This window comes from Catharus ustulatus, chromosome 31 (assembly GCF_009819885.2).
Source record: "Catharus ustulatus isolate bCatUst1 chromosome 31, bCatUst1.pri.v2, whole genome shotgun sequence".
NCBI classification, from domain to species: Eukaryota; Metazoa; Chordata; class Aves; order Passeriformes; family Turdidae; genus Catharus; species Catharus ustulatus.
The window spans coordinates 2,577,461-2,605,454 of NC_046251.1; the positions used below are offsets into that span (position 1 = coordinate 2,577,461).

General features: G+C 64.1%; 1 protein-coding gene across 1 annotated transcript; it reads left to right on the plus strand.

Moving 5' to 3' along the window:
* KMT2D (lysine methyltransferase 2D) lies at positions 1-27,901 on the plus strand. The gene is given in 59 exon segments (XM_033083266.1): positions 1-67; positions 1,530-1,608; positions 1,680-1,806; positions 1,893-2,143; positions 2,224-2,321; positions 2,414-2,579; positions 2,667-2,832; positions 2,914-3,028; positions 3,109-3,275; positions 3,388-4,283; positions 4,528-4,662; positions 4,755-5,608; positions 5,807-5,920; positions 6,234-6,344; positions 6,451-6,555; positions 6,768-6,949; positions 7,024-7,188; positions 7,274-7,380; positions 7,472-7,513; positions 7,613-7,828; positions 7,909-8,052; positions 8,142-8,258; positions 8,538-8,662; positions 8,746-8,935; positions 9,357-9,431; positions 9,728-9,832; positions 9,944-10,117; positions 10,385-10,469; positions 10,573-10,817; positions 11,097-11,170; positions 11,249-11,299; positions 11,439-13,118; positions 13,269-13,439; positions 13,548-13,696; positions 13,910-15,984; positions 16,077-16,200; positions 16,294-16,381; positions 16,530-16,596; positions 16,748-16,980; positions 17,589-17,795; positions 17,797-18,162; positions 18,165-19,268; positions 19,271-19,531; positions 19,600-20,709; positions 20,791-20,934; positions 21,007-21,171; positions 21,257-21,413; positions 21,497-21,578; positions 21,674-21,849; positions 22,187-22,335; positions 22,430-22,565; positions 22,646-22,782; positions 23,135-24,305; positions 24,523-24,659; positions 24,760-24,890; positions 24,977-25,262; positions 25,637-25,710; positions 25,812-25,920; positions 26,033-27,901. Coding segments are annotated over 58 exon segments (16,233 nt in total). The 5' UTR covers positions 1-67; positions 1,530-1,559; the 3' UTR covers positions 26,126-27,901.
* Positions 27,902-27,994: the final 93 nt, after the last annotated feature.

Here is a 27,994-nt window from a genome sequence, read left to right on the forward strand (position 1 = left end):
ATGGCCGCGCCGGGGAGCACCGAACGCCCCGCGCCCCGAGGCCCGTCGGCGTAGGGCGGCCGCGGGGGTGAGCACCGGGCGGGGGGCGCGGGGGTGCAAACGGCCCCGCCGGGGGGCCCGCGCGGGCGGGACGGGCCCCGGCGGCCCCGGAAGGAGCGGCCCCGCGGTCGTGCGGGCTCGGGCCGCGCCGCCTCCGCCGTGCCGCCGCTCCCGGTAAGGCCTGACCGGGGCCGGGCCGGAGCGCGGCTCCCACGCCTTTGTGTCCGGTACCGGTGGGGTCCGGGCGGCTGCAGCGCAGGTACGGCCGGGCCCGTCGCTCGGGGCCCGGTGCCGGTGCCAGCGTAGGCCGCGGTGGGCCGGGGATCGGGGCCTGGCCGGCTCGACCCCCCGGTTGCACCGGGGAGCGGGGGAAGCGTGGCCCGGGCGCGCCGGGGAGGGTGCGGGGGGGGTGTCCCCGCGTGGTGTTTCGGCCCACCCGGGGGTGCGGGCCGGGCCTCCCCCCGGCCCCGGCGCCTTTCCCGGGAGGGCCCGAATACCCCCGGCCCCGGAGCCTTTCCGGGAAGGCCCGAATATCCCCGGGCCCACCGGGAACCGGGAGGGGGGAGGTGCTGGGTGGGACACGACGCTCCTACCCCGCGGCCGGGACCCCGCTGGGGGCTCCCTCCGCCCTCCCCGCGCCGTCCCGGGTTTTTGGGGGGCTGGCGCTGCCCCAGCGCGTTCCCCTCTCCCCGGTGCCCCGGGGGTGCCCGCGGGTCCCCTCCCGGTCTCCCCCCTCGCCCCGTGTGTGGCTCGTGGTCAGGTTCGGGGTCTCCTCCCCTGGCCCCGGGGTGCCGGAGCCCTCTCGGGTTTTTCGGGTGCACGTGAGGCAGCGGTGGGAGGGGGCGGCTGCAGATCAGGGCATGGCCCCCCCTGGGTTGTGTGTCGTGTTTTGGGGTGAGCCTTCCCCCCGTGTCTATCCCGGGATCCCCGTGCTGTGCACGGTTGGTGCTGCGTCTGAGGAAGTAGGGGCACAGGCAGGTGTTGGTCGTGGGGAACCCGTTTTTTTGCTGAATCCTAAATTCTCCCCGAAGATCCCCCACGTGGGAGGCACGGGGGGCTCTCAGCTTGGTTGTGAGCACTGGGTGTGCTCCTGGTAGGGTCTTGAGGGCTCCTCGGGGGTCTTGGTGACTCCCTGGGGTGTTGGTGTGTGGTGGAGCCGTGGTCACTGATCTCCTTTTCCCCATGGTTAAATCGAGGTCACTCGGGGGTTTGGTTGCCCCAGATTTGTTAGGGTGTCGCTGCCTGGATTTGGGGAGGACCTAGGGAGGCAGGGGGGTATGGGTGAGGCCAGGGGGTCTCCTGGATCTCCGGGGAGCAGGGAGCCACCCCCTGCTCATGGGGGATATTCCCAATCCCAGAGCCTACAGATTGCCTTGGGGAGAGCAGTGGGAAGATGCTGCCCTGTCCCTTGGGTAGAGGGTCATGGGGGGCTGCAAGGGTGTCGGGGAAGGTGTCATCATCCCTGGTGCTGATGGATGTCCCCCCTACAGCTGTGGCCCCCCAGGAACGCCGGAGGCAGGATGGACGAACAGAAGGTGCCCAGTGAGGAGAAGGACGCAGCCGCGCCAGGTGAGCTAGGGCAGGACTTTGGGGACCTGTCCCTGTTTCCCCTGTGATGGTGACACCCCCTCTCCCCACAGCCGATGGGGTGATGGCCTCGGAGGAGATGGGCAGTGCCGAGGGGGACCCTCTGAAACCCCCCGAAGGAGCCTCTGTGGGGCCAGAGCCAGAGAGCACGGGCATGGAGGGACCTCCTGAGGCTGGCAGGTGAGGGTGGAAGGATTTGGGGGTGGCATGGAGCTACTGGAGGGGGGTCCCAAATATCCCTGACACTCACCCTGTCCCTCTCCCAGCCCATTGGGCCGACGTTGTGCCCTCTGCAACTGTGGGGACTGGAGCCTACACGGGCAGCGGGAGCTGCAGCGCTTCGAGCCGGTGCCCGACTGGCCCGAGCGGCTGGTGGGCCACGAGCCCCCCGATGGGCCTGGCCAGCCTCCCCCAGGGCCCAGCCAGCTCCCCCTAGAGCCAGAGCTGCTGGGTGATGGCCTGGCACAGATTGGCTTCTCCGAGGGGGTGACCCCAGCGCAGCTCTTCGAGCCGACAGGTGAGTGTGCTCACAGCGCGGGGGTCCCCATCCTGCCACCTGGGGGTCCCCAAGCTGTTCCTGATGCCCCTTCTTCACAGGGCACTGCTGGGTGCACCACTGGTGTGCGGCCTGGGCGGCTGGTGCAGAGCCGGAGGTGGCCGGCGTGGCCAGAGCTGTTTTCTCAGGGATCTCACAGGTGAGCGGATCCCGAGGGGTCCAGGGGGATGGCAGGGGCTCGGTTTGGCTGCACTGCAGCAGCACTGACCCCCTGGACTCCTTTGCCCTCAGAAATGTGAACACTGCGGGCGGCTGGGGGCCACCATCCCTTGCCGGGCGGCCACCGGCTGCTCCCGCCTCTACCACTTCCCCTGCGCCGCCACCAGTGGCTGCTTCCAGTCCATGAAGACCCTGCGGCTGCTCTGCCCCGAGCACGTGGCTGAGGCTGTGGATATGGGTATGTGGGCTGGGGACACCTCCTCTGGGTGCTGTGAGGGTCCTGAGAGCCATGGTGGTCCTGACCTCCTTCTCTCGTGGCTGGCAGAGGACGCGCGGTGCTCGGTGTGCAAAGGGCCGGGCGACCTGCAGGACCTGGTGTTCTGCACCAGCTGCGGGCAGCACTTCCACGGGACCTGCTTGAACATCTCCCTGACGCCTCGCAAGCGCTCGGGCTGGCAGTGCCCCGAGTGCAAAGTGTGCCAAACCTGCAGGTGAGCCCCCAGCCCCGGAGTGGGGAGTGGGTATGCACCCAAGGAGGAGTCCCAGCCCTCACTTGCCCCTGTGCCCCACAGGCAGCGCGGCCAGGACTCTGCCATGCTGGTGTGCGAGGCGTGTGACAAGGGCTACCACACCTCCTGCATGGAGCCAGCCACCCAGGGCCTCCCCACCGGCTCCTGGAAGTGCAAGGTATGTCCTGCTTTTGCTCGGGGGTACAGGGTGCCTGCCCCACCACTGCACCCCCTGACACATCTCTGCTTCCCCCCCAGAACTGCTGGGTCTGCTCAGACTGTGGCCGGCACCCCACGGGGCTTGACTCCAGCTGCCGTTGGTCCCCGGGGTCTGCGGTGTGTGGGGACTGCCAGCAGCGTCGTGCCACGGCCGATGTCCCCACGGAGCCAGAACACTCACCACAGCCTGACCCGCCCGCCCAGATGTGAGTGGGGATGGGGGTGCTGCTATGGAGGGAGGGTCAGGCCCTTTGTGGGTGGGGGATGTGCCCCACAGCCTTGGGGATGCCCCCTCACCCAGGTTTTCCCCCATGCCAGGTCAGAGTCCCCTGTCCCCAGCGAGCCGACGGATGTGACCGTGCCCCCGCCTGAGCTGGAGCCCGTGGGGGGTGATGAGGAGACACAGCCCCTCTTGGACCCCAACAAGACACCCCCAGACCCCAACGAGACACCCCCAGACCCCAAAGAGGCACCCCCAGACCCCAAGGAGGCTCCCCCGGGCAGTGCAGTGTCTCCTCCTGGCGAGCTGGCCTCTGTGGAGGTGCCCCCCAGTGAGGGACCCCCCGAAGAATTGCCCTCTGATGAGCTCCCCCCTGATCAGCTGCCCCCCGACACGCAGCCCTCTGACATTCAGCCTCCTGATGTGCAGCCCCCTGAGGAGCCCCTTGCTCTCATGCTGCCCCCCGAGGAGCCTCCCTCAGAGGAGCTGCCCCTCGAGACACCATCCCTTGCTGAACAACCCCCTGACAGACCCTCCCCTGAGGAGCTGCCCCTCAGTGAACCACCCCACGATGAGCTGCCCCTCGATATCCCTCCCCTTGCTGAGCTGCCCCCTGAGAAACCAGCGTTTGAAAAGTCGCCCCCCCATGAGCTGCCCCCCGAAGTATTGCCCATTGACAAATCACCCCCTGACGAGCTGCCCCCCGATGGCTCACCTCCCAAACCTCCCCTCGATGAGCCACAGCTCGGTGAGCCCTCCCTCGAGGAGCTGCCCCTCAGCAAGCCACCCCTCGAGGAGCTGCCCCTCGAGGAGCTGCCCCCTGAGGAGCTGCCCCCCAATGAACCACCCCCCATCGAGCTGCTCCCCAAGGAACCTCCTCCTGAAGCGCTGTCCCCCGAGAAGCTGAGCCCTGAAGAGCCCCCCCTTGTTGAGTTACCCCCTGAGCAGCCAGTCCCCAGTGAGCTGCACCCTGAGGAGGACCTGAAACCACCAGGTAAGTTGGGGACTTTTCACTGTCCTCTTTCCCCTCCTGTTTTCTCCAGTGGGTGTGGGGGTCCTGCACCAGGGGCTTCTCCCCACGTTGGCTTTGCCTGATCCCCATATTCCACCTGTTTTCATGTGCTGGTGCCCTGTTTTGGGGTTCATGGGGAGCTGGGGAAGGGTCTTGCCTCTCAATCCCAGGGTGGATGGCACAGGGCAGTGGAGGGGACCCCCCTCACCCCATCCCCGTCCCCTAGGTCTCCTCCCCGAGGTGACAGTGGCAGAGGAAGCGCCAGCCCTGGCTCCAGAGGTGCTCCCCGAGGAGGAGATGGAGCTGGAGCCAGAGCCCTCGCTGCCCCCTGAGATGACACCCCCACCCTCAGCTCCCCCAGGTGGGTCTGGGGAAACACCAGGGTTGGGATTGGGGTGGGTGGGTGTCTCTGGGTGGGCAGTGATATCACTCTTCCTCCCTCTCTACCCCCAGCTCTCCGTGCCATCTCACCTGCACGGACCCCAGTCCCCTCCCCTGATGCCAAGGAGGATGAAGTGCTCGAGCCCCCCACCCCAGCCCTGCCTGAGCCCCCCAGCAGCCCTGGCACCGCCATGGACACCGACCCCCCTGGATCTCCACCGCCACCCTTGGGCTCCCCTGCTGTCACCCTGGCCCCTGCTGAGCCACCTGAGGATGAGGAGATGGAGATGGCCGGTGGCGAGGGGGAGTCCCCAGCCAACCCCCCTGGAGATGCCCCCCAGGGCAGCCCAGCCCCTGAGCTGGGGCCCTTCCCAGGCCTGCCTGAGGAGGAGGAAGAGGAGGAAGAAGAGGCACCGAGGCTGGAGAGGGAGGGCACCAGTGGAAGCTCCCCGCCGCTCAGTGAGGAGGATGCACTGGAAGAAACCCGGGCTGGGGGGGACCCTGAAGTCAAGGGATCCCCTTCGGGGTCACCCCTGCTCCTGGAACCAGAGGAGCTGGGCCCTGAGACCCCCATGGAGGTGTGCACTACCAGCGAGAAGCATGGGGATGAGGGGTGCCCCGAGCCCCCTGCGCTGCGCCCACGGCCCGACATCCTCAATGAGATCTCCAACCTGAGCCAGGGGGATACGAGCAGCAGCTTCCCCGGCTCAGAGCCACTGCTGGGGTCCCCAGATCCTGAGGGTGGGGGATCGCTGTCCCCTGAGCTGGGCCCGGCCTCGGCTGATGCCAGCCTGCAGAAGGAGGACGCTGGGTCGCTGCCGCTGGGTGCTGAGACCGATGACTCGCTGCTCTTCGAGCCAGCAGCCAAGGGTGACGGGGACAAGAGCCGGCGCCGCAGCTCTCCTGGGCGCTCCCGTGTCAAGCAGGTAAGGGAGACCCCTCTTACCACAATTTTATGGGAACCCTGAGCACCCTTCTGGGGCCATCCCCTCCCTGGGCTGCCCCTGCAGCAAGTCAATGAGGGCTGAGCTCATGGTGAGGTGGATGGGGGCAGTGCCCCTCTGCTGCCCTGGGGTCCCACTGGGCCCCTCAGTGCTGTAACTCCCCTCTCCCCTTGGCCACAGGGTCGCAGCAGCAGCTTCCCTGGGCGGAGACGCCCTCGAGGTGGGTCCCATGGGGGCCGAGGCCGGGGCCGTGCACGCCTGAAGTCGACCACCTCGTCTGTTGACACCTTAGCAGTAAGGCTGGGCTGGGGCAGAGGTGGGGTTTGGGGAATCCTTGAGCTGTTAGGCTAAGAGTCTCTCCCATCCCCTTTCCTTTTTATCCCTCCTTTGGAAAGACTTAAGAACCCTTAATATGGGGTGGATAGGGATCTCATGGGAGTTGGAACTGCCTGGGCCTTTGCTGAGTCTGGGGGCTTCACCACAAAAGCATAGGGCAGATATGGAGCTTCTCCCTGGGGAGAGGTTCTGCTGCCCCTGCGTCTTCCTGGTGCCCCCAGACTGCACAGAGAGGCTTTCCACAATGCTGAGCTTCCCCCTCTGTCCTCAGCTCGCTGATGTGGAGAGCTCGCCCAGCAAGGAGGAGGACGAGGACGATGATGACACAATGCAGAACACGGTTGTCCTCTTCTCCAACACTGACAAGTTTGTGCTCATGCAGGTAACCAGGGCATGGTGGGATGGACAGATGGACAGGGTGTGATAGGCTCTGTGTCTCCTCTGCCAGCTGCTGTCTCCTCACTCACAAACTCTCTCCCCACCCCCAGGACATGTGCGTGGTGTGCGGCAGCTTCGGGCGTGGGGCCGAGGGGCATCTCCTTGCCTGCTCCCAGTGCTCCCAGTGCTACCACCCCTACTGTGTCAACAGCAAGGTGAGGAGAGGGTCCAGGACCCCTGGCCCCATCCCAGGACTGTGCTGTGTCCCCCAGGGACACACACAAGGTCATGCCTGACACGTCTGTGTGTTGAGTTGTGCTCTGGTGTATCCATGCCAAGCCTGGCGTGTCCCCCACAGCCACACCGAGCCTGGAGACCCTCATGGGCCATGCCCAGGGCTCACGTGGCTGCCCTCCCATGTCCCCAGATCACCAAGGTGATGCTGCTGAAGGGCTGGCGCTGCGTGGAGTGCATCGTGTGTGAGGTGTGCGGCAAAGCCTCCGACCCCTCGCGCCTGCTGCTCTGCGACGACTGCGACATCAGCTACCACACCTACTGCCTGGACCCGCCGCTGCAGACTGTGCCCAAGGGCGGCTGGAAGTGCAAGTGGTGCGTGGGGGACACACTGGGAGCCACGGGGGGAGCTCGGTGCTGGTGCTGACCCCTCGGGTCCCCCTCTGCAGGTGTGTTTGCTGTGTGCAGTGTGGGGCTGCATCCCCCGGCTTCCACTGCGAGTGGCAGAACAACTACACGCACTGCGCGCCCTGCGCCAGCCTCGTTGTGTGCCCCTTCTGCCGCGAGAAGTACGTGGAGGACGACCTGCTCATCCAGTGTCGGCACTGCGATCGGTGAGCACCGTGCCCTGGGCTTGAGGGGCTCAAATTTGGGGTGCTCCAGGGGGGGCTGTGGTGTGTGACTCCCCACTGCCCACAGGTGGCTGCATGCGGCGTGCGACAGCCTCTTCACTGAGGAGGAGGTGGAGCAGGCTGCGGATGAAGGCTTCGACTGCAGCGCCTGCCAGCCCTATGTGGTCAAACCTGGTGAGCTCACGGGGCAGGGGGAACTCTGGGGGATCTGGAGGGCATTTGAGTGGTGTGGGGACTCACCTGTGCCTCTGCTTTCCTGCCACAGTGCCCGCGCCTTCTGCAGAGATGATCAAAGCCAAGGATCCAGGTATGCGCAGGGTACTGTGGGGTTATCAGGGCTGTGCCCTCTTCTGGCCACGCACCCAGTACCGACATTTGTCCCCAACGCTGGTGTTTGTCCCCTCAGAGCCCCAGTATTTCCGCTTCGAGGGCGTGTGGCTGACGGAGACAGGGATGGCCGTGCTGCGCAACCTGACCCTGTCACCCCTGCACAAGCGGCGGCAGCGCAAGGGCCGCCCGGGCGCCCTCAACGGGGATGGGGGGCTGGAGGGGAGTGACCCCCTGGGCCCTGAGGACAAGAAGGACGGTGACCTGGACACCGATGAGCTGCTCAAAGCTGAGGGTGGGTGTTGCTGGTGGGAGAGCTGCGGGGTTGCAGTGTGGGGGGTCAGGGTACCCCACTAACGCGCACCCCCCTTGCAGTGGGTGTGGAGCACATGGAGTGTGAGATCAAGCTCGAGGCTCCAGCCAGCCCCGACCGCGACGTTGGAGCTGATGGGGACTCGGGGAAGGGGCTGGAGGACCCTGAGGAGTGCAAGAAGAGGAAGCGCAAACCGTACCGGCCTGGTGGGTGTCCCGCGGGCCCTGAACCCTTCCAAGCTCTTCTGTGACCACCAGGCCTCACTGTGATCCTCCCTCCTTCCCTGCCCCCCCAGGCATTGGTGGGTTCATGGTGCGGCAGCGCAAATCCCACACGCGGCTCAAGAAGGTCTCGGCGGTGCTGCCAGATGTGGGGCGCGAGGGGCTGAGCAACGAGGGACACCCTGAGGATGGTAGGGCCCAGTGGCACCCCTTTTTCCCCCCCCTCCTTTTTTTTCCCTGCCTTTTCCCCCTTTTTTCCCCCTTTTTTTCCCTCTTTTCCCCTTTCCTTCCTGGAGTTCCCTCCTTTTTTCTTTCTCCTTCTCAGCACTGTTCTTTTCTTCATTTCCCATTCCCTTCTCACCCTCGGAGATGTGGAGGGGCCCTCAGGCTGCACCCCACAGTGCTGGGCACAGGAACAGCCCCAGACCCTTTTTGGGGGGTGGGTATTCATTCCTGGGGGGCTGTTACAGGGGCTCCAGGTGATGTCCCAGCCGAGGCTGGTCTGGATCCAGGCTCAGGAGAGGGGGACGAGAAGAAAAAGCGCCGGGGACGGAAGAAGAGCAAGTTGGAGGACATGTTCCCCCCGTACCTGCAGGTGGGATGGATGGGGGGAGCTGGAGTTGAATGGGGGGATGGATGAGGGGACCTCCTGGTGCTGACAGAACCCTCCCATTCCAGGAAGCGTTTTTTGGGAAAGCACTGATGGACCTGAGCCGGAAGGCGCTGCTGGCAGCAGGCGGGGTGGGAGACGGGACTGCCCGCCCCTCCTTGGGCCAGAGTGCCCCAAGGCCCAAGGGGGACCCCAACCTCGCTGGGGCACTGCAAGGGGGCACCCTGGACAGGAGGGAGACCCCCACCCACCCTCGAGGTGAGTGTGACCAGGAGTGGGTCTGCAACCTAAACCATGGCTGCTGACCAGGAAGGGGTTACAGGGGTTAGTGGGGGGTTGTTGTGGGTCCCTAGTGTGGTTGGGGGTCCCTGGACTTGATCAGGGGGTCCTTGGGCTTGCTGGGGGTTGTCCCCGGGGTTGTTGCAGGTCCCTGGGTTTGTTGGAGGTTATTGTGGTCCCTAGGATGGCTGGGGATGGCTGAGGGGTTTTTGGGGGACATTGGAGGTCACTGGGGTTGTGGGGGGACCCTCATTGTGAGCAGCCACTGTGGAGACTGAGGCTCGTTGGAGAATGCCAAGGTCTGTGGGGGGCTGCCATTGCCATTGAGGGGTGTAGGAGGATGCTGAGGGTCACAGGGGGGGCCCTGACCTTGCTCGCTGAATCCTGGGGTACCCTGCAGGGGACGACAGCACTGACGGCAGCGCCGCCGCTCCCGATGATGATGGCAAGGACGACGCGAAGGCCGAGGACCTGGGTGAGGCCTGGGGACTCCTCTGCGACACCCCCAACAGCCGAGTCCTCCACAGGGCATTGGGGCGCCCACAACCATCGAGATGGAACTCTATGGTTGTGGGGTCCGCTCTGGGCTGGGCTGAGCTCTATGGTTCCCTGTATCTACATCAGTTACATGGTGCTGGTGACCATAGAGTGGCGCCCAGAGCGCCCCCGCGTGGCGCGGCCTGGTTGGAGGACCGAGGGACCTCCAGTGATGGGGTCTGCCCCGTGAGGGTCCCCGAGGGGCTGAGGGCATTTCCTGATTATTCCTCACAGGGGCTGACGAGCCGAAGGATTCCCCAGACCGTGGGGACACCGAAAAACCAGCGACCCCAGGCGAGGGAGCGCTAAGCTCTGACCTCGATAAGATCCCCACAGAAGGTGAGAATATCCTGTGCTCCCTCTCCTGCTGAAGCAATGGTGGTCCCAGGACCATGACCACGAGGTTTCTCCACTTCCTGTAACACCCAGCTCCTACTTTTGCCCCTGCAGAGCTGCCCAAGATGGAGAGCAAAGACGTGCAGCAGCTCTTCAAGGATGTGCTGGGCTCAGCAGAGCGCGGGGAGCAGCCCCTCAACTGCGTGGCCGCGGGGATGGAGGCCGGGCAGGACCCCAGCCGAGCACAGCGGCCGTTCCTGCAGGGAGACCTCCAGCTCTCGGGGCAGGGTGGGTGGAACTGCCATCCAGGAGGTCCATGGAGAGTGTGGTGAAGGGCAGGGCTCGTTGCCAGCCCAAGGAAAGCCAGACTCATGGGGTTGATCTGCTTGGAAGAGCGGTGGTACCTGTGGTATCTGAGAGCTCTGTTGCTCCAGGGGTGAACATGAGAGGCATTTTGGGGGTTGTGCTGTCTGGGGGTTGTTTGGACTGCTAGTGGAGGTGCAGGCTTGTGCCCCAGCTTTGCTTTCCCTGTAACCCATCTCCTTTCCCTCACAGGGAGCGTTTCTCTGGGCTCACTCTCCGGATCCGTCTCCTTGGACTCGTACTCGGGTGTCTGCCAGTCCCCATTCCTTGATAACAGGTACTTCAAGGAGCTGGAGGGTCCCCTCCTCAGAGGGGTTGAACCACAGGGTGTTGTGGGACCCACTCTTCCCTCACAACCTGTGACACTCCTCTCCACTTAGGGAGCGGAGTGGCTTCTTTAGCCCAGACCACTGCGAGCCTGAGAGCCCGTGGGCCAGCAGCTCGGCCGCCACCACCCCCTCGACCCCCACAACGCCCACGACGGAGGGCGAGGGTGATGGGCTGTCCTACAACCAGCGCAGTTTGCAGCGCTGGGAGAAGGACGAGGAGCTGGGTGAGCTCTCCACCATCTCTCCTGTCCTCTACGCCAACATGAACTTCCCCAACCTCAAGCAGGATTATCCAGGTAGGGCTCTGGGGGAGCTGCAACCACCCAGTTGGGGTGAGGGTTGTGGGTATGGGTAGAGTGTGACTCGCCTGTCACTTTTTTGAGGGGAGACCAGGCTGTTCTGGCTCTGAAGTGTTCTCTACAGTGGGCTGGGAGAGTCTCACCTCCATATTCTGGGCACAGGGCTGTCCCTTCACATGAGAGCGGGACAATGACCCACCAAGGATATGAGTGGGCTTGTCAGGTCTGGGTTAATGTTGCTTTTCTCCTCTTTATCTGCTCGTACTGGACTCCCAGACTGGTCGAGCCGCTGTAAACAGATCATGAAGCTCTGGAGGAAAGTCCCTGCCACGGACAAAGCCCCGTATTTGGTGAGTGCTGGGAGGTCATTGGGATGGGGGGCCGGGGCACCGGGGGCTGCAAGTCAGCTGGCTTCGTGTCTTTGTTAGCAAAAGGCCAAAGATAACCGGGCGGCTCATCGCATCAACAAGGTGCAGAAGGTACGTGAGGCGCGGGGAGGTGCCCGGCGGCCCCGGCCCAGCCCTGGGGGGACATGGTGTGCCCACCCCCAGCCCGTGCCCAACCCACGGAGAGGGCAGCAGGGCTCCCACAGCGCTGACAGCCTGGCTCTCTCTGCAGCAGGCCGAGAGCCAGATCAACAAGCAGACCAAAGGGGAGGGACTGCGCAAGCCTGAGAGGCCCTCGCTGCACCTGCGGATCCCGGTGCCGTCAGGGGCACAGCCTGTCTACATCAGCAGCCCCCCCGCCACCGGCGAGGGCTTCCTGAAGCCCCCAGCTGGTGCTGGAGGGGGACCAGAGTCTCCCAGCGAGCTCTTCCTCAAGCTCCCACCCCAATCCCCTGCCCAAGTGCCTTCGCACGATCCCTACGGCGCGGCCTCCGCCTACGCGCTGGAGCCCCGCTTCCCCTCGCCCCTGGGCCAGAGCCCCACCTCGGGTGCTGCCTTCCAGCCCTTCCCTGGCCAGCCCCAGCCCCTCACAGCCCCCCGTGCTCCCCCTGATTTCCACCCCACACCACCTGGCACCCCCCGGCACCAACCTGGCACCCCTGACCCCTTCCTGAAACCCCGGTGCCCTTCCTTGGACAACCTCTCAGTGCCAGGGAGTCCTGGGGCACGGCCCCCTGAGGCCCTGCTCTCTCCCCTGCCTTTTGGGGAGCAGAAGAAGGGTCTGGAGGTGAAGAAGGAGGATGGGGGAAGCCTGGGGGTCTGCTCACCTGGCTACACTTCTGCCATGGGCTATGGGGACTCCCCCAGTGGGCCCCACCTCTCGGCTGCGGAGCTGAAGGCGGCCGATGTCTTCAAAGCCCCCATGACCCCACGGGTCTCTCAGGTAGAGCCGCAGAGCCCGGGGCTGGGGCACCGGCCCCCCGACCCCCATCCCCTGGCCCCCTCACCCCCTGGCCACCCTGATCTCTACCGTCAGTCGCCCTACCTGGACCCCTACTCACAGCCCCCTCTGACGCCCCGGCTGCAGCCCCCTGAGGCCTGCTGTGCCCTCCCGCCCCGCTCCCTGCCCTCTGAACCCTTCTCCCGCATACCTGCCAGCCCCCAGTCCCAATCCAGCTCTCAGTCTCCTCTGACCCCCCGCCCTCTCTCCAACGAAGCCTTCTGCCAGTCCCCTGTCACCCCTCGCTTCCAATCCCCAGATCCCTACTCCCAGCCGCCCTCCCGGCCACAATCCCGGGACCCCTTCACCCCCCTGCACAAGCCCCCCCGTCCACAGATGCCGGAGCCGGGGTTCAAGTCAGTGGGTGCGGCTGGCGGAGGTTTTGGGGGCACCCCGGCAGGTGACCCCCACGCCAAGGCGGCAGCCGGGCCACAGCCACCCTTTGCCCGCTCGCCTGGTGCCAGCGTGTTCCCAGGGAGCCAGCCCCCCATGCGCTTCACCTTCCCCCCGGCCGTCTCGGAGCCGCTCAAGGGCTCCCCGTCCCACCAGCCCCATGGGATCAACAGCCATTATGGCTCTGGGAAGCCCCAGAGCTCGGCCTACGCCTCGTCCCCCAGCTTCCACCAGGCCAGCAGCCCACTGGGCCCTGGCACTGCTGCCCACGACTCCTACAGCCTCTCGCCCCTGCGGCCCCCATCGGTGCTGCCACCACAGCCCCCGGCCCCCCCACAGCAGCAGGACCCTTCTGGAGCCTTCCTGCCCCGCACTGCGCTGGGACTGACGGCTGACAAGAGGGAGGAGGTGGCTGCAGGGCTCTCAGCACCCCCAAACCGGGACCTGGCAGAGCTGCCTGGGGGCCAGGATGGAGCTCTGGGCGCCATGAGCCAGTCAGAGCTGGAGAAGCAGCGGCAGGTGAGGCTTCTCCTGAGCTCCAGCTGTGTCCATTGGGGTTTGGGAGAGAATGAAAGGGAAAAACTGGGGCTGTGGAGGCACTCTATGTGGTTTGTTTTGCTGGTTTTGGTCCTCTTGCTATTCCGTGCTCTAACACGGAATTCTTCTCAGCGCCAGCGGCTCCGGGAGCTGCTCATTCGCCAGCAGATCCAGCGGAACAGCCTTCGTCAGGAGAAGGAGAGCGCGGCTGCTGCTGCCTCCTCCCCAGCTGGCTGGGCCCCTGAGGCTGGTGGGCAGAGCTTCGAGCTGAGCCGGGGCATGGCCCCGTACCAACCAGCACAGGTGGGCACAACGTGCATGGGGGGCGGGGTGTGGCTGATGGAGGGGCACAGGTGCATGGGGGAGATGTGGCTGATGGGGGACTGACTCTTTTTTCCTTCCTTCCTCCAGGACAAGGCTCTCCTCGGGACTCTGGCCACGGCAGCGGGTGCTGGGAAGCTGCCTGGCTCCGTCATGGTGCAGGCAGCGTTCGCACAGGATGAGCGGCTCTCCCGGCCCCCGCCGGCGGCCACGCCAGCCATGCTGGACATCAGCGGGCGGTGAGTGCCCCCTGACAGGGCAATAGGCTTGGCATGCACAGGTGGGAGCCACCAAATATCACCCTAGGAGCATGTGTACCCCCAGTTTGTGTGGGTCACTCTGGAGGGAGGGGATGGCTGTGGGTTTTTGGGTGCTTGGTGCAGTCTGAGGGGGATGGGACAGTGTGTGTCGGGGCTGTACCAAGCTGGTACCAACACCATGGTGTCTTCCAGGGCGGCGGTGGGGCCACCCCAGGCCTTCTACCCCCGTGGGGTCTTCCCATCACCATCCCCACAGCAGCAGCAGCACCTCTGGCAGCAGCAGCAGCAGCAGCAAGCGGCCGTGGCGGCCCTGCGGCTCCCTGTCACCTCCCGCTTCGCCCCCCCGGCCACTGGGACCCCCATGGGCAGCCTGGGCACCCGCCTGCCCACCCCTGCCGAGGCTGTGCCCCCCTCACCAGCTGCCCTGGGCGCTCCCTTCATCGAGCTGCGACACAACGTGCAGAAGGGACCTGGGGGTGTGGTGGGCTCTCCCTTTGCCCCCCAGGCACCCCGGCCTCGCTTCTTCCTGCCTGGGGAGGAAGGCACCCCCCAGGCCCTGTGCACCCCCATCATGCCCTTGCAGGCATTGCCATCCCAGAAGGTTCCAGCACCGCTGCCACCCGCATCCCCGCAGGGAGCCGAGATGGGCAACAGCCACCAGCAGCCCCATGCCAAGGCAGCCCCACCGCTGCCAGCCCCCACCCTGGAGCTGCAGCAGCACATCCCCCCACGCCCACTGTCCTCTGGTACCACTCTCCGCCCTGAGGGTCCCAAGGACGGCGCTGCTCCAGACCCTGCGCCGGCCCCAGGGAAGAGCCACCTGAGCCTGGAGGGAGGGCGGCTGCCCTGCGAGGTGCCCGTGGAGCCCGATTTGGATGATGACTTTGGCTCCCACAAGGACTTGGAAGACGATGATGATCTGGCCAACCTTAGCCTAGATCCAGATGTGGCCAAAGGGGACGATGACTTGGACAATTTGGACAGCCTGGAGACAGCAGACCCCCACCTTGATGACCTGCTGAATGGTGATGAGTTCGACCTGCTGGCCTACACTGACCCCGAGCTGGACACGGGTGACAAGAAGGACATCTTCAACGAGCACCTGCGCCTGGTTGAGTCAGCCAACGAGAAGGCTGAGCGTGAGGCCCAGCTCAAAACAGAACCACCAGCACCCACCTTGAAGCTCCCTGACCCTGGAGACAGCAAAGATGTGACCCCATCTGTGGAGGATCAGGAGGTGCCCAAGGAAGGACTGGTGTCTGGGATGGGCTTGGGGCTCTCTGCCTGCCCCACGGGCACTGTGCTGGCCCCTGACCCGGCTTTCAAGGCACAGGGTGCAGAGGCAAAGGCTGGCTCCCTGCCCACTGATGTCAAGCCCAAGCTGGAGGATGGCTGCCTGAAGACCTCGCCCTGCCAGTTCACCACCGCTGGTCCCGAGCGTCTCCCGGTGCCGGTCAAGTCAGAAGCACTGCAGAGCACAGATAAAATCTCTGCCTCCCTGGGCCTGAGTGTCAAACCTGGCCAGACCCTCCTGAGCTCCAGCACCGGCCCCGCTCGCCTCAACCTGACTCAGTTCTCCAACAGTGGCCACACTGGTGTCCCCATGCTGGAGAAGGACCCCTACACCGGCCCTGGCCGTGGGCTGGCAACTGCACAGCTGGGTGGCCAGAGCAACCCCTTGCTGGAGAAGTTTGAGCTGGACAGCGGAGCCTTGGGGCTGGGCAGTGCCCGGCACTCACCAGCAGATGATTTGGACAAGATGGAGAGCTCGTTGGTGGCCAGCGAGCTGCCACTGCTCATCGAGGACCTCCTGGAGCACGAGAAGAAGGAGCTGCAGAAGAAGCAGCAGATGTCAGCCCACTTACCCCGTGGCACTCCCCACCTCCCAGCCCCAGGGCACCCCATGCTGCACACAGGGGCATCTGGGCAGCCTCCTGAGGGGCAGCCGCCCCGTCTGGGCACCCCACAGACATCCCTCCAGCTGGGGCTGGTGGCCCGGCCACCGCTGCTGCCACCACAGCCCCCCCGGCTCAACGCACCCCAGCAGGGCCCAGCTCTGGCCCCCCACATGGGCATGGGCTCTGGGCAGCCCCATGTGCTGTCATCCCCCCATGGGGTGCAGGTGGCCCTGGGGCAGCCACAGCAGAGCCAGCAGCAGGTGCTGGTGCAGAAGCCAATGGCCGGGGTACAGCCCCCCACGCTGGGTCTGAAGCCCCCGCAGCTCGTCATGCAACAGCAGTTGGCCAACAGCTTCTTCCCAGACACAGGTAGGGGCTGCAGGTTGTTGTTTTGGGGGAGCATGGGGCCCTTTTGGCTGGGGGGCATAGAGCTGAACATACTGTGGTGTCTGTCCCAACAGACCTTGACAAGTTTGCGGCCGAGGACATCATGGACCCCATTGCCAAGGCCAAGATGGTGGCACTGAAAGGCATCAAGAAGGTGATGGCTCAGGGCAGCATCGGGGTGGCCCCAGGCATGAACAGGTAACAGGCATGGGGATCTGAGAGGCACAGGGTGGGGCAGGCAGGTTGCTTTGGTTCTGGTTCACACCCCATCCCTGTCTGTGTCCCTCATAGGCAACAGGTTTCCCTGCTGGCCCAGCGGCTCTCAGGGGGCCCGGCTGTCTCTGAGATGCAGAACCACTTACTGGCAGGGAGCGGGCAGGTGAGTGGGGTGTCCAGTGGACCCACAGGGGTCTCTTTAGGGCTACCAGGCCAGAACTGGTGTTTTTCTGGCTCTCTGAGGAGGTGGGGACTGGGGGGAGAGAACAGAAATCCACAACACGTGTCCCAAACACTCCCCTTTCTACCAGGAGCGGAGCGGTGCAGACCCGACCCAGGCTCGCCCCAACCCACCCACCTTTGCACAGGGCGTTATCAGTGAGTACTGACACGGCAGGGCTGGGTGGATTGGGACAGGGTTCACCCAGCCCCTGGGGGCTGTGATCTCCACTGACCTGGGGTCTGTGCTGACCCAGGGTCTCTGCTTACCCGGAGTCCCCACTGATCTGAGCTTCTCCCTGTCCTGCAGATGAGGCTGACCAGCGGCAGTACGAGGAGTGGCTGTTCCACACGCAGCAGCTGCTGCAGATGCAGCTGAAGGTGCTGGAGGAGCAGATCGGGGCGCACCGCAAGTCCCGCAAGGCGCTGTGTGCCAAGCAGCGCACGGCCAAGAAAGCCGGGCGGGAGTTCCCCGAGGCCGACGCTGAGAAGCTGAAGCTGGTGACGGAGCAGCAGAGCAAGATCCAGAAGCAGCTGGACCAGGTAGGACTCTGCTTGTGGATGAGCACCTCGTTCCTGGTGCAAACTGGTGTCCCCAGTGCTAATGCTTCACTATTCCCACTGCCAGCCTTGCTATTCACCACTTTAACACTGTGCCATCCCCGGTGCAAACATGATGTCCTCAGAGTAAATGTGCCATTTCTGGCTCTACTGCTCTGCTGTCCCCAGCACTGATGCTGTGCCAGTCCTGGTATTAATTCCCTGCTGTTCCTGGCACTAACACTGCCATTCCCAGCACTGATGTCCTATTATTCCTGGTGCTAATGCCCTGCTGTTCAGGCACTAATGCTCTGCCATTGCTAGTACTGATACCCCATTGTCCCCAGCATTTGTCCTGTGCCACTCCTCGTGCTGATGCCTTACTGTTCCTGGCTGTAAAGCCGTGCCATTTGCAGTGGTGATGGTGTGCCACTTCTAGCACTGTTATTTTGCCATTCCTAATGCTCATGGTCCCCTGTCATGGGCACTAAAGCTGTGCCTTTCCTGGTGCTGATACTCCATCATCCCCAGTGCTAAGGCTGTGTTGTCCCCCTATCCCTGGCACTAAAACCCTGCCATTCCTGGTGCTGACACCCTGCCATCCCCGTCAGGTGCGGAAGCAGCAGAAGGAGCACACCAACCTCATGGCTGAGTACCGCAACAAGCAGCAGCAGCACCAGCACCAGGCCTCGGCCGTGATGGCCCTGAGCCCCTCGCAGAGCCCCCGCCTCATGTCCAAGCTCCCAGGACAGCTCCTGTCAGCACACGGCGTGCAGCAGCCCGGGGGAGCCCTGGTGGGAGCGCAGGGCCTCGGGCAAGCAGCCAGGGCAGCCTGGGGGGCTGCGCCTGCCCCAGGGCGGTGTGTCCATGGCCGTGCAGCAGGGCCTGTCCTTCATGGGGCAGCAGCCTGTGGGAAATGCCCCAGGACCTGGCTCCTCTGGCGCCTTCTTCAGTGGGAACCCCGCGCTGCGTGGGCTGACCGCTGACAGCCGCCTGATGCAGGAGAGGCAGCTCCAGAGGATGCAACTGGCACAGAAACTGCAGCAGCAGAACATGCTGGGACAGGTGTCACTGCAGCAGCAGCCAGGTGTGATGGGACAGACGTCAATGCAACAGCCAGGTGTGATGGGACAGGTGTCGCTGCAGCAGCCGGGTGTGATGGGACAGGCGGCCATGCAGCAAGCAGAGGCGTGATGGGACAAACATCAATGCAGCAACCGGGTGTGATGGGACAGGCAGCCATGCAGCAATCAGGTGTGATGGGACAGGCATCCATGCAGCAATCAGGTGTGATGGGACAGACGTCACTGCAGCAATCAGGTGTCATGGCACAAGCATCGATGCAGCAACAGGGCGTGATGAGTCAAACCTCCATGCAGCAGCAGGGCGTGATGGGACAGGCATCGCTGCAGCAGCCAGGTGTGATGGCACAGGCGTCCATGCAGCAGCCAGGTGTGATGGGACAGACATCGATGCAGCAACAGGGTGTGATGGGTCAGGCATCCATGCAACAGCCGGGTGTGATGGGACAGAGCTCGATGCAGCCACAGAGCATCATGGCACAGACGTCCATGCAGCAGCAAGGTGTGATGGGACAAGCTTCAATGCAACAGGCAGGTGTGCTGGCCCAGACATCGTTGCAGCAGCCAGGCATAATGGGCCAGGCATCCATGCAGCAGCCAGGTGTGCTGGGCCAGGCCCCAGTGCAGTCGACAGCCGTGCCAGGGCAGCCTGGCCTGCTGGGGCAGCAGCAGCAGCAGCCCCCAGCCCCACAGCCCGGCACGGGGGCTCAGCCCATGGTGCCGAAGCAGCCGGGGCTGCTGGGCAGCCAGCAGAGCCTCCTAGTGCAGCAGCTCTCGCCCCAGCAGCAGCCAGGTGTGCTGGGCCACACACCAGGGCTTCAGCACCAACCTGTGCTGGGCCACCCCCAGCCCCAGCGCCAGGTCGTCCTGGCCCCCCACCAGCAGCGGGTGCTGGGCTCGCCCCAGCTGACACCACAGACACCAGGGATGCTGAGCCACCGGCTCGTGCTATCCCAGCAGCTGGGGCAGTCTCGGGCTCTGTTGGCCCCACAGCAGCAGCAGCAGCAGCAGAACTCAGCGGCTGCCCAGCCAGGTCTCCTGGGGCTGGGCCAGGGGCAGCCCTCGATCCAGCACTTTCCGCAGCACGGGGCGGGGGGCCAGGCCCCTTCTGTGCTGCACCTGAGTCAGGGAATGCAGTCGGCCCCAGCAGTCCTGGCTGCCAAGGACCAGCCCACAGGGATGGAGGGCAGCAGCCCTGCACGCTGAGGGTGGCGAGAGCTGGGGGGCAGCTGCACGGGGAGCAGCAGGGAGCCCTCAACCCCCCGGGACTGGGGGGCCCAGAGCCCCTGGCCCCCAAGCACCAGGCTGAGCTGGGGCAGAGCCAGCAGCTCCTCTTGACCTCCCCACAACCCGCTGTCCTGCGGGCAGCCCCTGGGCAGGCAGGTGCCCTACTTGCCCCACCGTTGCAGAGCCCTGGGACTGTCCACCCCGAGCTGTCCCAGCAGCATGGGGACACGGACCGGGGTAACAGAGCAACCACTGGGCTGTGGGACAGGCCCAGCACAGGCCATTGGTGCCAGCACCACGGCCCCCAGAGCAGCCAGGCAAGGGGGTGGCAGGGGCCCTGCCAGGGCAGCCACAGCCCCTGCGGCTCCAGAGCCCCGTTCAGCACAAAGTCGGGCCGGCGTCAGGCACGGCCACGCTCCCGCCGAGTCTCCTGGGGCAGGTGCCAGGGCCGGTGATGGGACAGATCCGGGCACAGCTCCAGGGTGTCCTGGCCAAGAACCCACAGCTGCGGCATCTGACGCCACAGCAGCAGCAGCAGCTCCAGGCCCTCCTGGTGCAGCGGCACCAGCAGAGCCTGCTGCAGCAGAACCAGGCACTACGGACCCCTGGCCCCTTCCCCGGGCAGGCCCCAGACTACAGCTTGCCTGCCACCCGCCAGCCCCCTCGCCCCATGGGGTCCCTTTTCCAGCCCCGGCCAGGTGTCCCGGCAGAGGCACAGACCAGCTCTGCCACCGAGCCGGGGCGGGTGCTGCCAGGGCAGCCCCCCCAGCAGCCCCTGGCTGAGCTGGTTCAGGCAGCTCTGGCTGCCTCGTGGTCCCCAGCCCAGTCCTCATCCGCCTCCCCTACACCACCAGCCCCTTCACCCCTTGGCTGTGCCCCCCAGCACCTTGCCAGCCCTGAGCAGAGCCCCCAAGAGCCAAAGAAGACGTCACCGGGAGTCCCAGCCTTGGCCCCCAGCCCTGCGGCACCCACGGAGCCAGGGCTGACTCCCATGCCAAGCAGTGCCCTCCCTGACCCAGCACATGGCCCCTGGGACTCTGATGCACCTGGGGTGGACCCAGCTGACCCTGGTGAGACCCATGTCAATGGGGCTGTGCCAGAGGGGCCCCCTGCAGCAGGCGAAGCCCCGCAGGTGTTGGTGAAGCAGGAGCCGAAGGAAGAGGCGGCAGCAGTGGCACAGTGTGAGGTGGATGGAGACGAGACGGCGAAACCAGAGGCCAATGGGGACCCTGGGGACAGCCAAGCCAACAGCCTGCTGGCCCCAGGTGGGCGCTCTGAGGCTGGGCACCTGCTGCTGCAGAAGTTACTGCGGGCCAAGAATGTGCAGCTGTCAGCGCAGAGCCCAGGCGAGCTCAACGGGCACATGGAGAACCGGAGCACTGGGACAGAGCCACGGCCGCAGTCACTGCTGCTGGGCCGGGAGGTGAGCAGGAGAGGCTGGGCTGGGGGTGTGGTGGGTGAGGGGCTGTGCTGGCACAGCTCATGCCCCCTTGTCCCTCCCCAGGACCCCTCCATTGCCAGGAAGCCAGCACCCACCAAGCCTAAGCGGGTGCAGAAGGGCAACGAGCGGATCCCAGCATCCCGCAAGAAGCTGCGGAAGGATGAGGGGCTCCGTCCTGGCGAGGCCCTCATGAAGCAGCTGAAGCAGGTATGGCCGCGGGCCGGGGTGTGGCAGGGGGCTTTCTTTGCCCCTGTCTCCTCCTCACCACTCTGTCCCCAGGAGCTGTCGCTGCTGCCACTGACGGAGCCGACCATCATGGCCAACTTCAGCCTGTTCGCGCCCTTCGGCAGCAGCCCTATCAACGGGAAGAGCCAGCTGCGGGGCGCCTTCGGCAGTGCTGTGCTCGACAGCGTCCCTGACTACTACTCCCAGCTGCTCACCAAGGTGAGAGGGGGATTGTTCCTTGATGCCCCCCTTATCTGGGGCTTCTTGATCATCCTGCTGTTCTCACCCCACCATCTCCCCCCAGAACAACCTCAGCAACCCACCCACGCCACCCTCCTCGCTGCCCCCCACACCCCCTCCCTCCGTGCAGCAGAAGATGGTGAATGGTGTCACGGCCCCTGAAGAGCTGGGGGAGCAGCCCAAGGATGCTGACCCAGCCCGTGAGCCCCATGGCCAGAAAGGTGAGCTTGGCTGGCACAGGGGTGGCACAGAATCCCTGCTGCCACCCGTCACTCCCCCTGTGACACCCATCTCTTCTCTGCAGATGCACCAGCTGTGGAGGTGAAGAGCCTGGACCTGCTGGCAGCACTGCCCACCCCTCCGCACAACCAGACCGAGGACGTCAGGTGAGACTCCCTTTGTGGTGACACCCCATAAGTGACATCAGCCCCTCCATGGGTGACACCAGGCCCTCTGGCCCCTCACACCTCCATCTCCACAGGATGGAGAGTGACGACGAGAGCGACTCCCCCGACAGCATTGTCCCTGCTTCGTCCCCTGAGAGTGTCCTGGGCGAGGAGCTGCTCCGCTTCCCACTTCTCAGCGAGGCCAAGCCAGAGCTGGAGGAGCGTGTGCTGTCCCCCATCATCCCCATCATCCCCCGGGCCAGTATCCCAGGTGGGATGGGCTTGGAGGGGTGTGTGGATCAGGGCAGGGGTGGTCTGTGCTCCATATGGACTGGGCAGGTGGGAGTCTGTGAGATGTGCAGCATAGGAGGGTGTCTGGAGCATGTGTTATAGGTAGGAACGAATATGGATAGAGCAGGATGGGGTTCCTGTACTAGGAGGGGTTTAAGGGAGCCAGGGGAAGGGTCCTTGGGAAGTGTGGGAGGAGAAGGGATTTGCAGGGTGGTGGATTCCCTGCAGAAATCTGGTGTAGCTGGGTGGGCTTATGTTGGTGGGGCTGTGTCTGCACAGTTCTGACCCTGGCTCTGACCTTCCTCTCGCCACACTAGTGTTCCCCGACACAAAACCCTACGAGGTCACAGAACCCTTTGGGGCTCCACCAGGGAAGGTGGGGGCAGCAGGCCCTGGAGCCCCATGGGAGAAGGGCAAGAGCAGTGAGGTCTCCGTCATGCTGACGGTGTCTGCAGCAGCTGCCAAGGTGAGTGAGGGATTGGGGACATTCAAGACCCTTGGGGTCCCAGCAGTGACCCAACAAGTGGCACCTGGACCCATCCTGCCTTCCTCTCTCCTAGAACCTCAACGGGGTGATGGTGGCCATGGCCGAGCTGCTGAGCATGAAGATCCCCAGCTCCTATGAGGTTCTGTTCCCCGATGGCCCTGTGCGAGCAGCTGTGGTTGAGGCCAAGAGGGTGGAGTCTGATATGGCTGGTGAGTGTTCACCCTGTCCCCATGTCCCCTGGTGTCCCTGGGCTGGGACCCCCATGATGGATTGTCCATCCCTGTCCCAGGAATGCTCGGAGGGAAGGAGAAGGCGCTGGCTGGGAAGGTGCCGGACAGCAGCTCTGAATGGCTGAAGCAGTTCGATGCGGTGCTGCCGGGGTACAGCCTCAAGGGTGAGCTGGACCTCCTGACGCTGCTCAGACAGGTCAGTGGTGTGTAGGGGTCCCTGCAGGGCTGGGGGGAGACTGGGAGGGGGGTATTGGGGTACTTGTAGGGCTGTGGAGGGGTGCAGGAGCTCTCTACTCTTTGGTAGAGGTCTGTGGTGGTCCCTGTAGGGCACCCCATGATTGCAGGGACTTGCCTGGGGGGCCGGGTCTCCCCATGGGCTGGTGCTGGGTCTCCTAAGAAGGAGCCCGGGAGATCCTTGCAGGGTTAGGGGCATGTGGGATGCTGATGGGTCCCTGTGGGGCCAAGGACCCCTCCCTGTGACGCACAGGGAGGTTGGGGGTCTCCATCCCTGCAATGCTCTGACCTGTGACCCCCTCCCCACACCACAGGAGAGCCCTGCTCCTGAGAAGACTCTTCACCACTGCTACGTCAACAACGTCTCCAACCTGGATGTGCGGCAGCTCTCTGTCCTGCCCCAGGAGCCCTCGCCCCCTCTGTCCCCCTCTGTTCCCTCCCCATCCAGCCCCGCTGAGCCCACCAGGGTCCCTGACCCCGAGGCGTCCCACGAGGCAGCCCCAGCCCCATTGTCACCACTGCCACCAGCCCCCTCGCCAGCCCCACAGGAGGAAGGGGCCACGGCTGCCCACTCACCGCCCCGTTTCAAGCCGCGCTCGCGGCCTCCGGAGGACGGGGATGAGGCGAGGCCGCGGCTGAAGAAGTGGAAAGGGGTGCGCTGGAAACGGCTGCGCTTCCTCGTCACCATCCAGAAAGGAGGGGCCAAGCGTGATGGCGACAAGGAGATCGCCGAGTTCATTGACAAGCTGGGCACCACGCTGCGCCCCGAAAAGGTGCCGCAGGACCTGCGCAAGTGCTGCTTCTGTCACGAGGAGGGTGACGGGGCCACGGACGGGCCGGCCCGCCTGCTCAACCTTGACCTCGACCTCTGGGTCCACCTGAACTGCGCCCTGTGGTCCACGGAGGTGTATGAGACTCAGGGAGGGGCTCTGATCAACGTGGAGGTGGCACTGCACCGCGGGCTGCTCACCAAGTGCTCCCTGTGCCAGAAAACCGGTGCCACCAACAGCTGCAACCGCATCCGCTGCCCCAGCGTGTACCACTTTGCCTGCGCCATCCGCGCCAAGTGCATGTTCTTCAAGGACAAGACCATGCTGTGTCCTCTGCACAAGCTGAAGGGGCCCTGTGAGCAGGAGCTCAGCAGCTTCACCGTGTTCCGCCGCGTCTACATTGAGCGGGACGAGGTGAAGCAGATCGCCAGCATCATCCAGCGTGGGGAGCGGCTCCACATGTTCCGCGTGGGCGGGTTGGTCTTCCACGCCATCGGGCAGCTGCTGCCACATCAGATGGCCGATTTCCACAGCGTCACGGCCCTTTACCCCGTGGGCTACGAGGCCACGCGAATCTACTGGAGCCTGCGGACCAACAACCGCCGCTGCTGCTACCGCTGCACCATCTGTGAGAACAACGGGCGCCCCGAGTTTGTCGTGCAGGTCATCGAGCAGGGCCTGGAGGATCTTGTGTTCTCTGACTCCTCGCCACAAGGTAAGGGGTTGGGAGATGCCAGTGTCTAACTTTTGTCTCTGAACCACACCAGAACACACCAGGAGGTGGGGTGGCAGAAGGTGGCTTGAGGTCCCCTCTGGGTCCCCACCTTCAACCCGTGGCACTCAGTGCTCTGCTGTGGTGATCACTTGGACTCAATGATCTTGGAGGACTTTTCCAGCCTAATTAATTCTGTGGTTCTCCCTTCCCTTGGCAGCTGTGTGGAACCGGATCATCGAGCCAGTGGCGATGATGAGGAAGGAGGCCGACATGCTGCGACTCTTCCCCGAGTACCTGAAGGGCGAGGAGCTCTTCGGCCTCACGGTGCACGCGGTGCTGCGCATCGCTGAGTCGGTAGGTCTGGGGTGGGCATGGGGGTCTCTCCTCCATCCTGGGGATCCACCCTGCTGCCGGTGGCTCTTGACCCACACTCATTCCATGTCCCCCTCTGCAGCTGCCGGGTGTCGAGAGCTGCCAGAACTACCTGTTCCGCTACGGGCGCCATCCTCTGATGGAGCTGCCATTGATGATCAATCCCACCGGCTGCGCCCGCTCCGAGCCCAAGATCCTCACCCACTACAAGCGGTAAGCGGGGCCAGAATTCACTGGGAGAGCTGGGATCCCTGGGGAATCCCTCAGCTCTAACTCTTCCCATCCTCCTCCCCTGGAAGGCCCCACACCCTGAACAGCACAAGCATGTCCAAGGCCTACCAGAGCACGTTCACGGGCGAGACCAACACACCCTACAGCAAGCAGTTTGTGCACTCCAAGTCCTCCCAGTACCGGCGCCTGAAGACGGAGTGGAAGAACAATGTGTACCTGGCGCGGTCCCGCATCCAGGGGCTGGGGCTCTACGCGGCCAAGGACATCGAGAAGCACACGATGGTCATCGAGTACATCGGCACCATCATCCGCAACGAGGTGGCCAACCGGCGGGAGAAGATCTATGAGGAGCAGGTGGGGCTCTGCTGGGACGCTGGGGGCTTGTGTGGGGACTTGGGCAAGGTGTGGCAGGACTTGGGTGGCACGGTGGGGGCTCTGGTGGAACATGGAAGGACTTTGAGAAGGACATGGCCAGAGTCAGATGGGATGTTGGGGGCTCGGGTGGGATGTGGTGGCTCTGGCAGGATGCTGGGTGACTCAGGCAGGATGTGAAAGGACTTGAGAAGGATATCAAGGGTTCTGGTGGGACATGGAGTGACTCAGGTGGGATGTGGAGGGACATACGAGATTTGAGGGTCTCCAGTGGGATATGGGGTGGTGGACATCAACTCAGATGGGACATGAGGACCTCAGTGCACCCCTCAACCCCCTCCTCTCCTCTGTGGCAGAACCGTGGCATTTACATGTTCCGCATCAACAATGAGCACGTCATTGACGCCACGCTGACGGGGGGCCCGGCCAGGTGAGCACGGGGGGCTGTGGGGTGGTGGGATACCCCCAGAGGGAGCCATGACATTCATCTGTCCTGCCTCTGGGTTGGTGCTGACTCCCCTTGTCCCCCAGGTACATCAACCACTCGTGTGCCCCGAACTGTGTGGCCGAAGTCGTGACCTTCGACAAGGAGGACAAAATCATCATCATCTCCAGCCGGCGCATCCCCAAGGGGGAGGAGGTCAGTGAGGGACTGAGGGGGTGCTCAGGGGGTCCTGGGGGACCCAGGGAGGGTGGCAGGGAGGCGGCAGGCCTGAGCTCTGTGCTTTGGGTGACTCCCCTCTCCCTTCCAGCTCACCTATGACTACCAGTTTGACTTCGAGGACGATCAGCACAAGATCCCCTGCCACTGTGGAGCTTGGAATTGCAGGAAGTGGATGAACTAACTGGGAAAAAGGGGCTGGGGGCTGCCATCCCCGCCTCAGAGACCTCGCCGAGCCCCCCAGGGCTGCAGGAGGTGCCGGGGGCGGCCGGGCACTGAGGGAGAGCAGCGGCTGCAGCGCTGCCGGCCCTGCCCGAGCGGGACGGACGGACAGATGAACTGGCAACTCAGGGTTTTCTTTGCTTCGTCCTGCGAGGAAGAAAAAGGAGTGAAAGGGGCTCAGAAACGCCCCCTTCACCACCCCCTGCCTGCCTCCCTCATGGGGGAGCCACGGGGGAGCAGCACCGGGCCCAGCGCGGCCGGAGCGATTGTGCGGAGCCGGTCTGGATATAACGATTATTTTTTTTTTTTTGTTTCTTTTTTTTTTCTTTTTTTTTCTTTTTTTTTTTTTATTTTAGAAACTAATAATATTTGCTCGCTAATTACCAAGGTAACACAGACTCCTTGAGCTCGACAATCCGGGCTCTGCCCCGCCGGCGTGGCGGCCAGAGCTCGCTCGGTTCCTTTGATCTCTTTTTGTTTGTGCGTGTGGACGAGACCCCGGAGCGGCGGCGGGATGCAGCCAAGACCCCGACAGACACAAGGAGCTTCTGCACCCAAACCTACCTCATTTTAAGTGTTAGATTTGTTTCTTTTTATTTGTTGTTGTTTTTAAATGTGAGCCCCCCTCCATCCCAACCTGCCCCCCCTCCCTTTTTCCCCTTCTCCCTCGGGCTCCAGAGGATGCGGCTTCCCCGTGTCCCCCTCCTCAGATGCGGCCCTTTGTCAGGACGCCTTGAAGGGGGGGGCACGGGGACACCCCCTCCTCGTCCCCTCCCTCAGGAGGTCCCAGCTGTGTGACGTGCCAAGGTGTGAGGTGGGGATGGGAGGGGCGAGGGAGGGGTCGCACCCACTCCCCCAGCTCTGGTGGGGCGCTGGAGGGGTTGGGTGGGGACCCCTCCTCACCCGTGGCCCCCACGGCTGGAGGGGCTGGGTGGAACCCCCTGCCCTCCCCCTGCTCATCCTTGGCCCTCCCAGCTGGGGCTGCACTGGGGGGGAAGGTTATTTATCTATTTATACCTTATATTGTATATACTAGACGGGGCTGGGGGGGGGGCTCTTTGTGCTCTGCTGGGCTGAGATTTGGGGTGCAGGGGCAAAACAAAAGGGGGGGTTTTTTAAACCCAATCTCCGAGGTGGGGGTGGGGAGGGGAGGGGGTCTCTCTCTGGAACCTCCTGCCAGGCAGGGGCAGCCTCGGAGAGCGAAGCAGCGAGTGGGCATTAACACCCCCGGCCCCCCCCGCGCCGGCTGCGGCCCCCCCGGGGTCCCCGCCCGCCCCCTCCCCACTCCGGGGGAGGACCCCGGGGGGCGCCGGGATCTCTTAACGCACAAACACGGCGCAGGGGAGGGACGGAGGACCCTCCTGCTCCTGGAGGAGGGGGGGGTCTGACGGGGGTGCTGCCCCCTCCCCGCCCCGGTGCAGTGGGGGCCGGGGCCGATCTTGAAAAGCTGCTTCCGCAAACTCGTCAAAGCTGCAAAAAAAAAAAAAAAAAAAAAAACCGACAAAAAAAACCCCACAAAAAAAAGGTTTAAGGTAAAAATGTTTAAAAATAAAAATTAAAAAAAAAAAAAAAGAAGAACAGAGGAAAAGCGCGAGTGGGGGGGGATGAGAAAGTTTTAACAGAAAATATACGAGAAATTTAACTTTCAGAGCTGTACATAGGCCGGGGCGTGTAGAAATCCCGTTTTTACCAATACCGGAACCACTGGATGTTATTTTAAATAAAGCGCGTGAGAAGCTGAGGCCTCCTGATCCCTCCTGGGGGAGCTCGGGGGTTCTGGGGGGGACAGGGGACAGCGGGTTCGATGGAGGACAGCTCGGTCCTGCTCTGC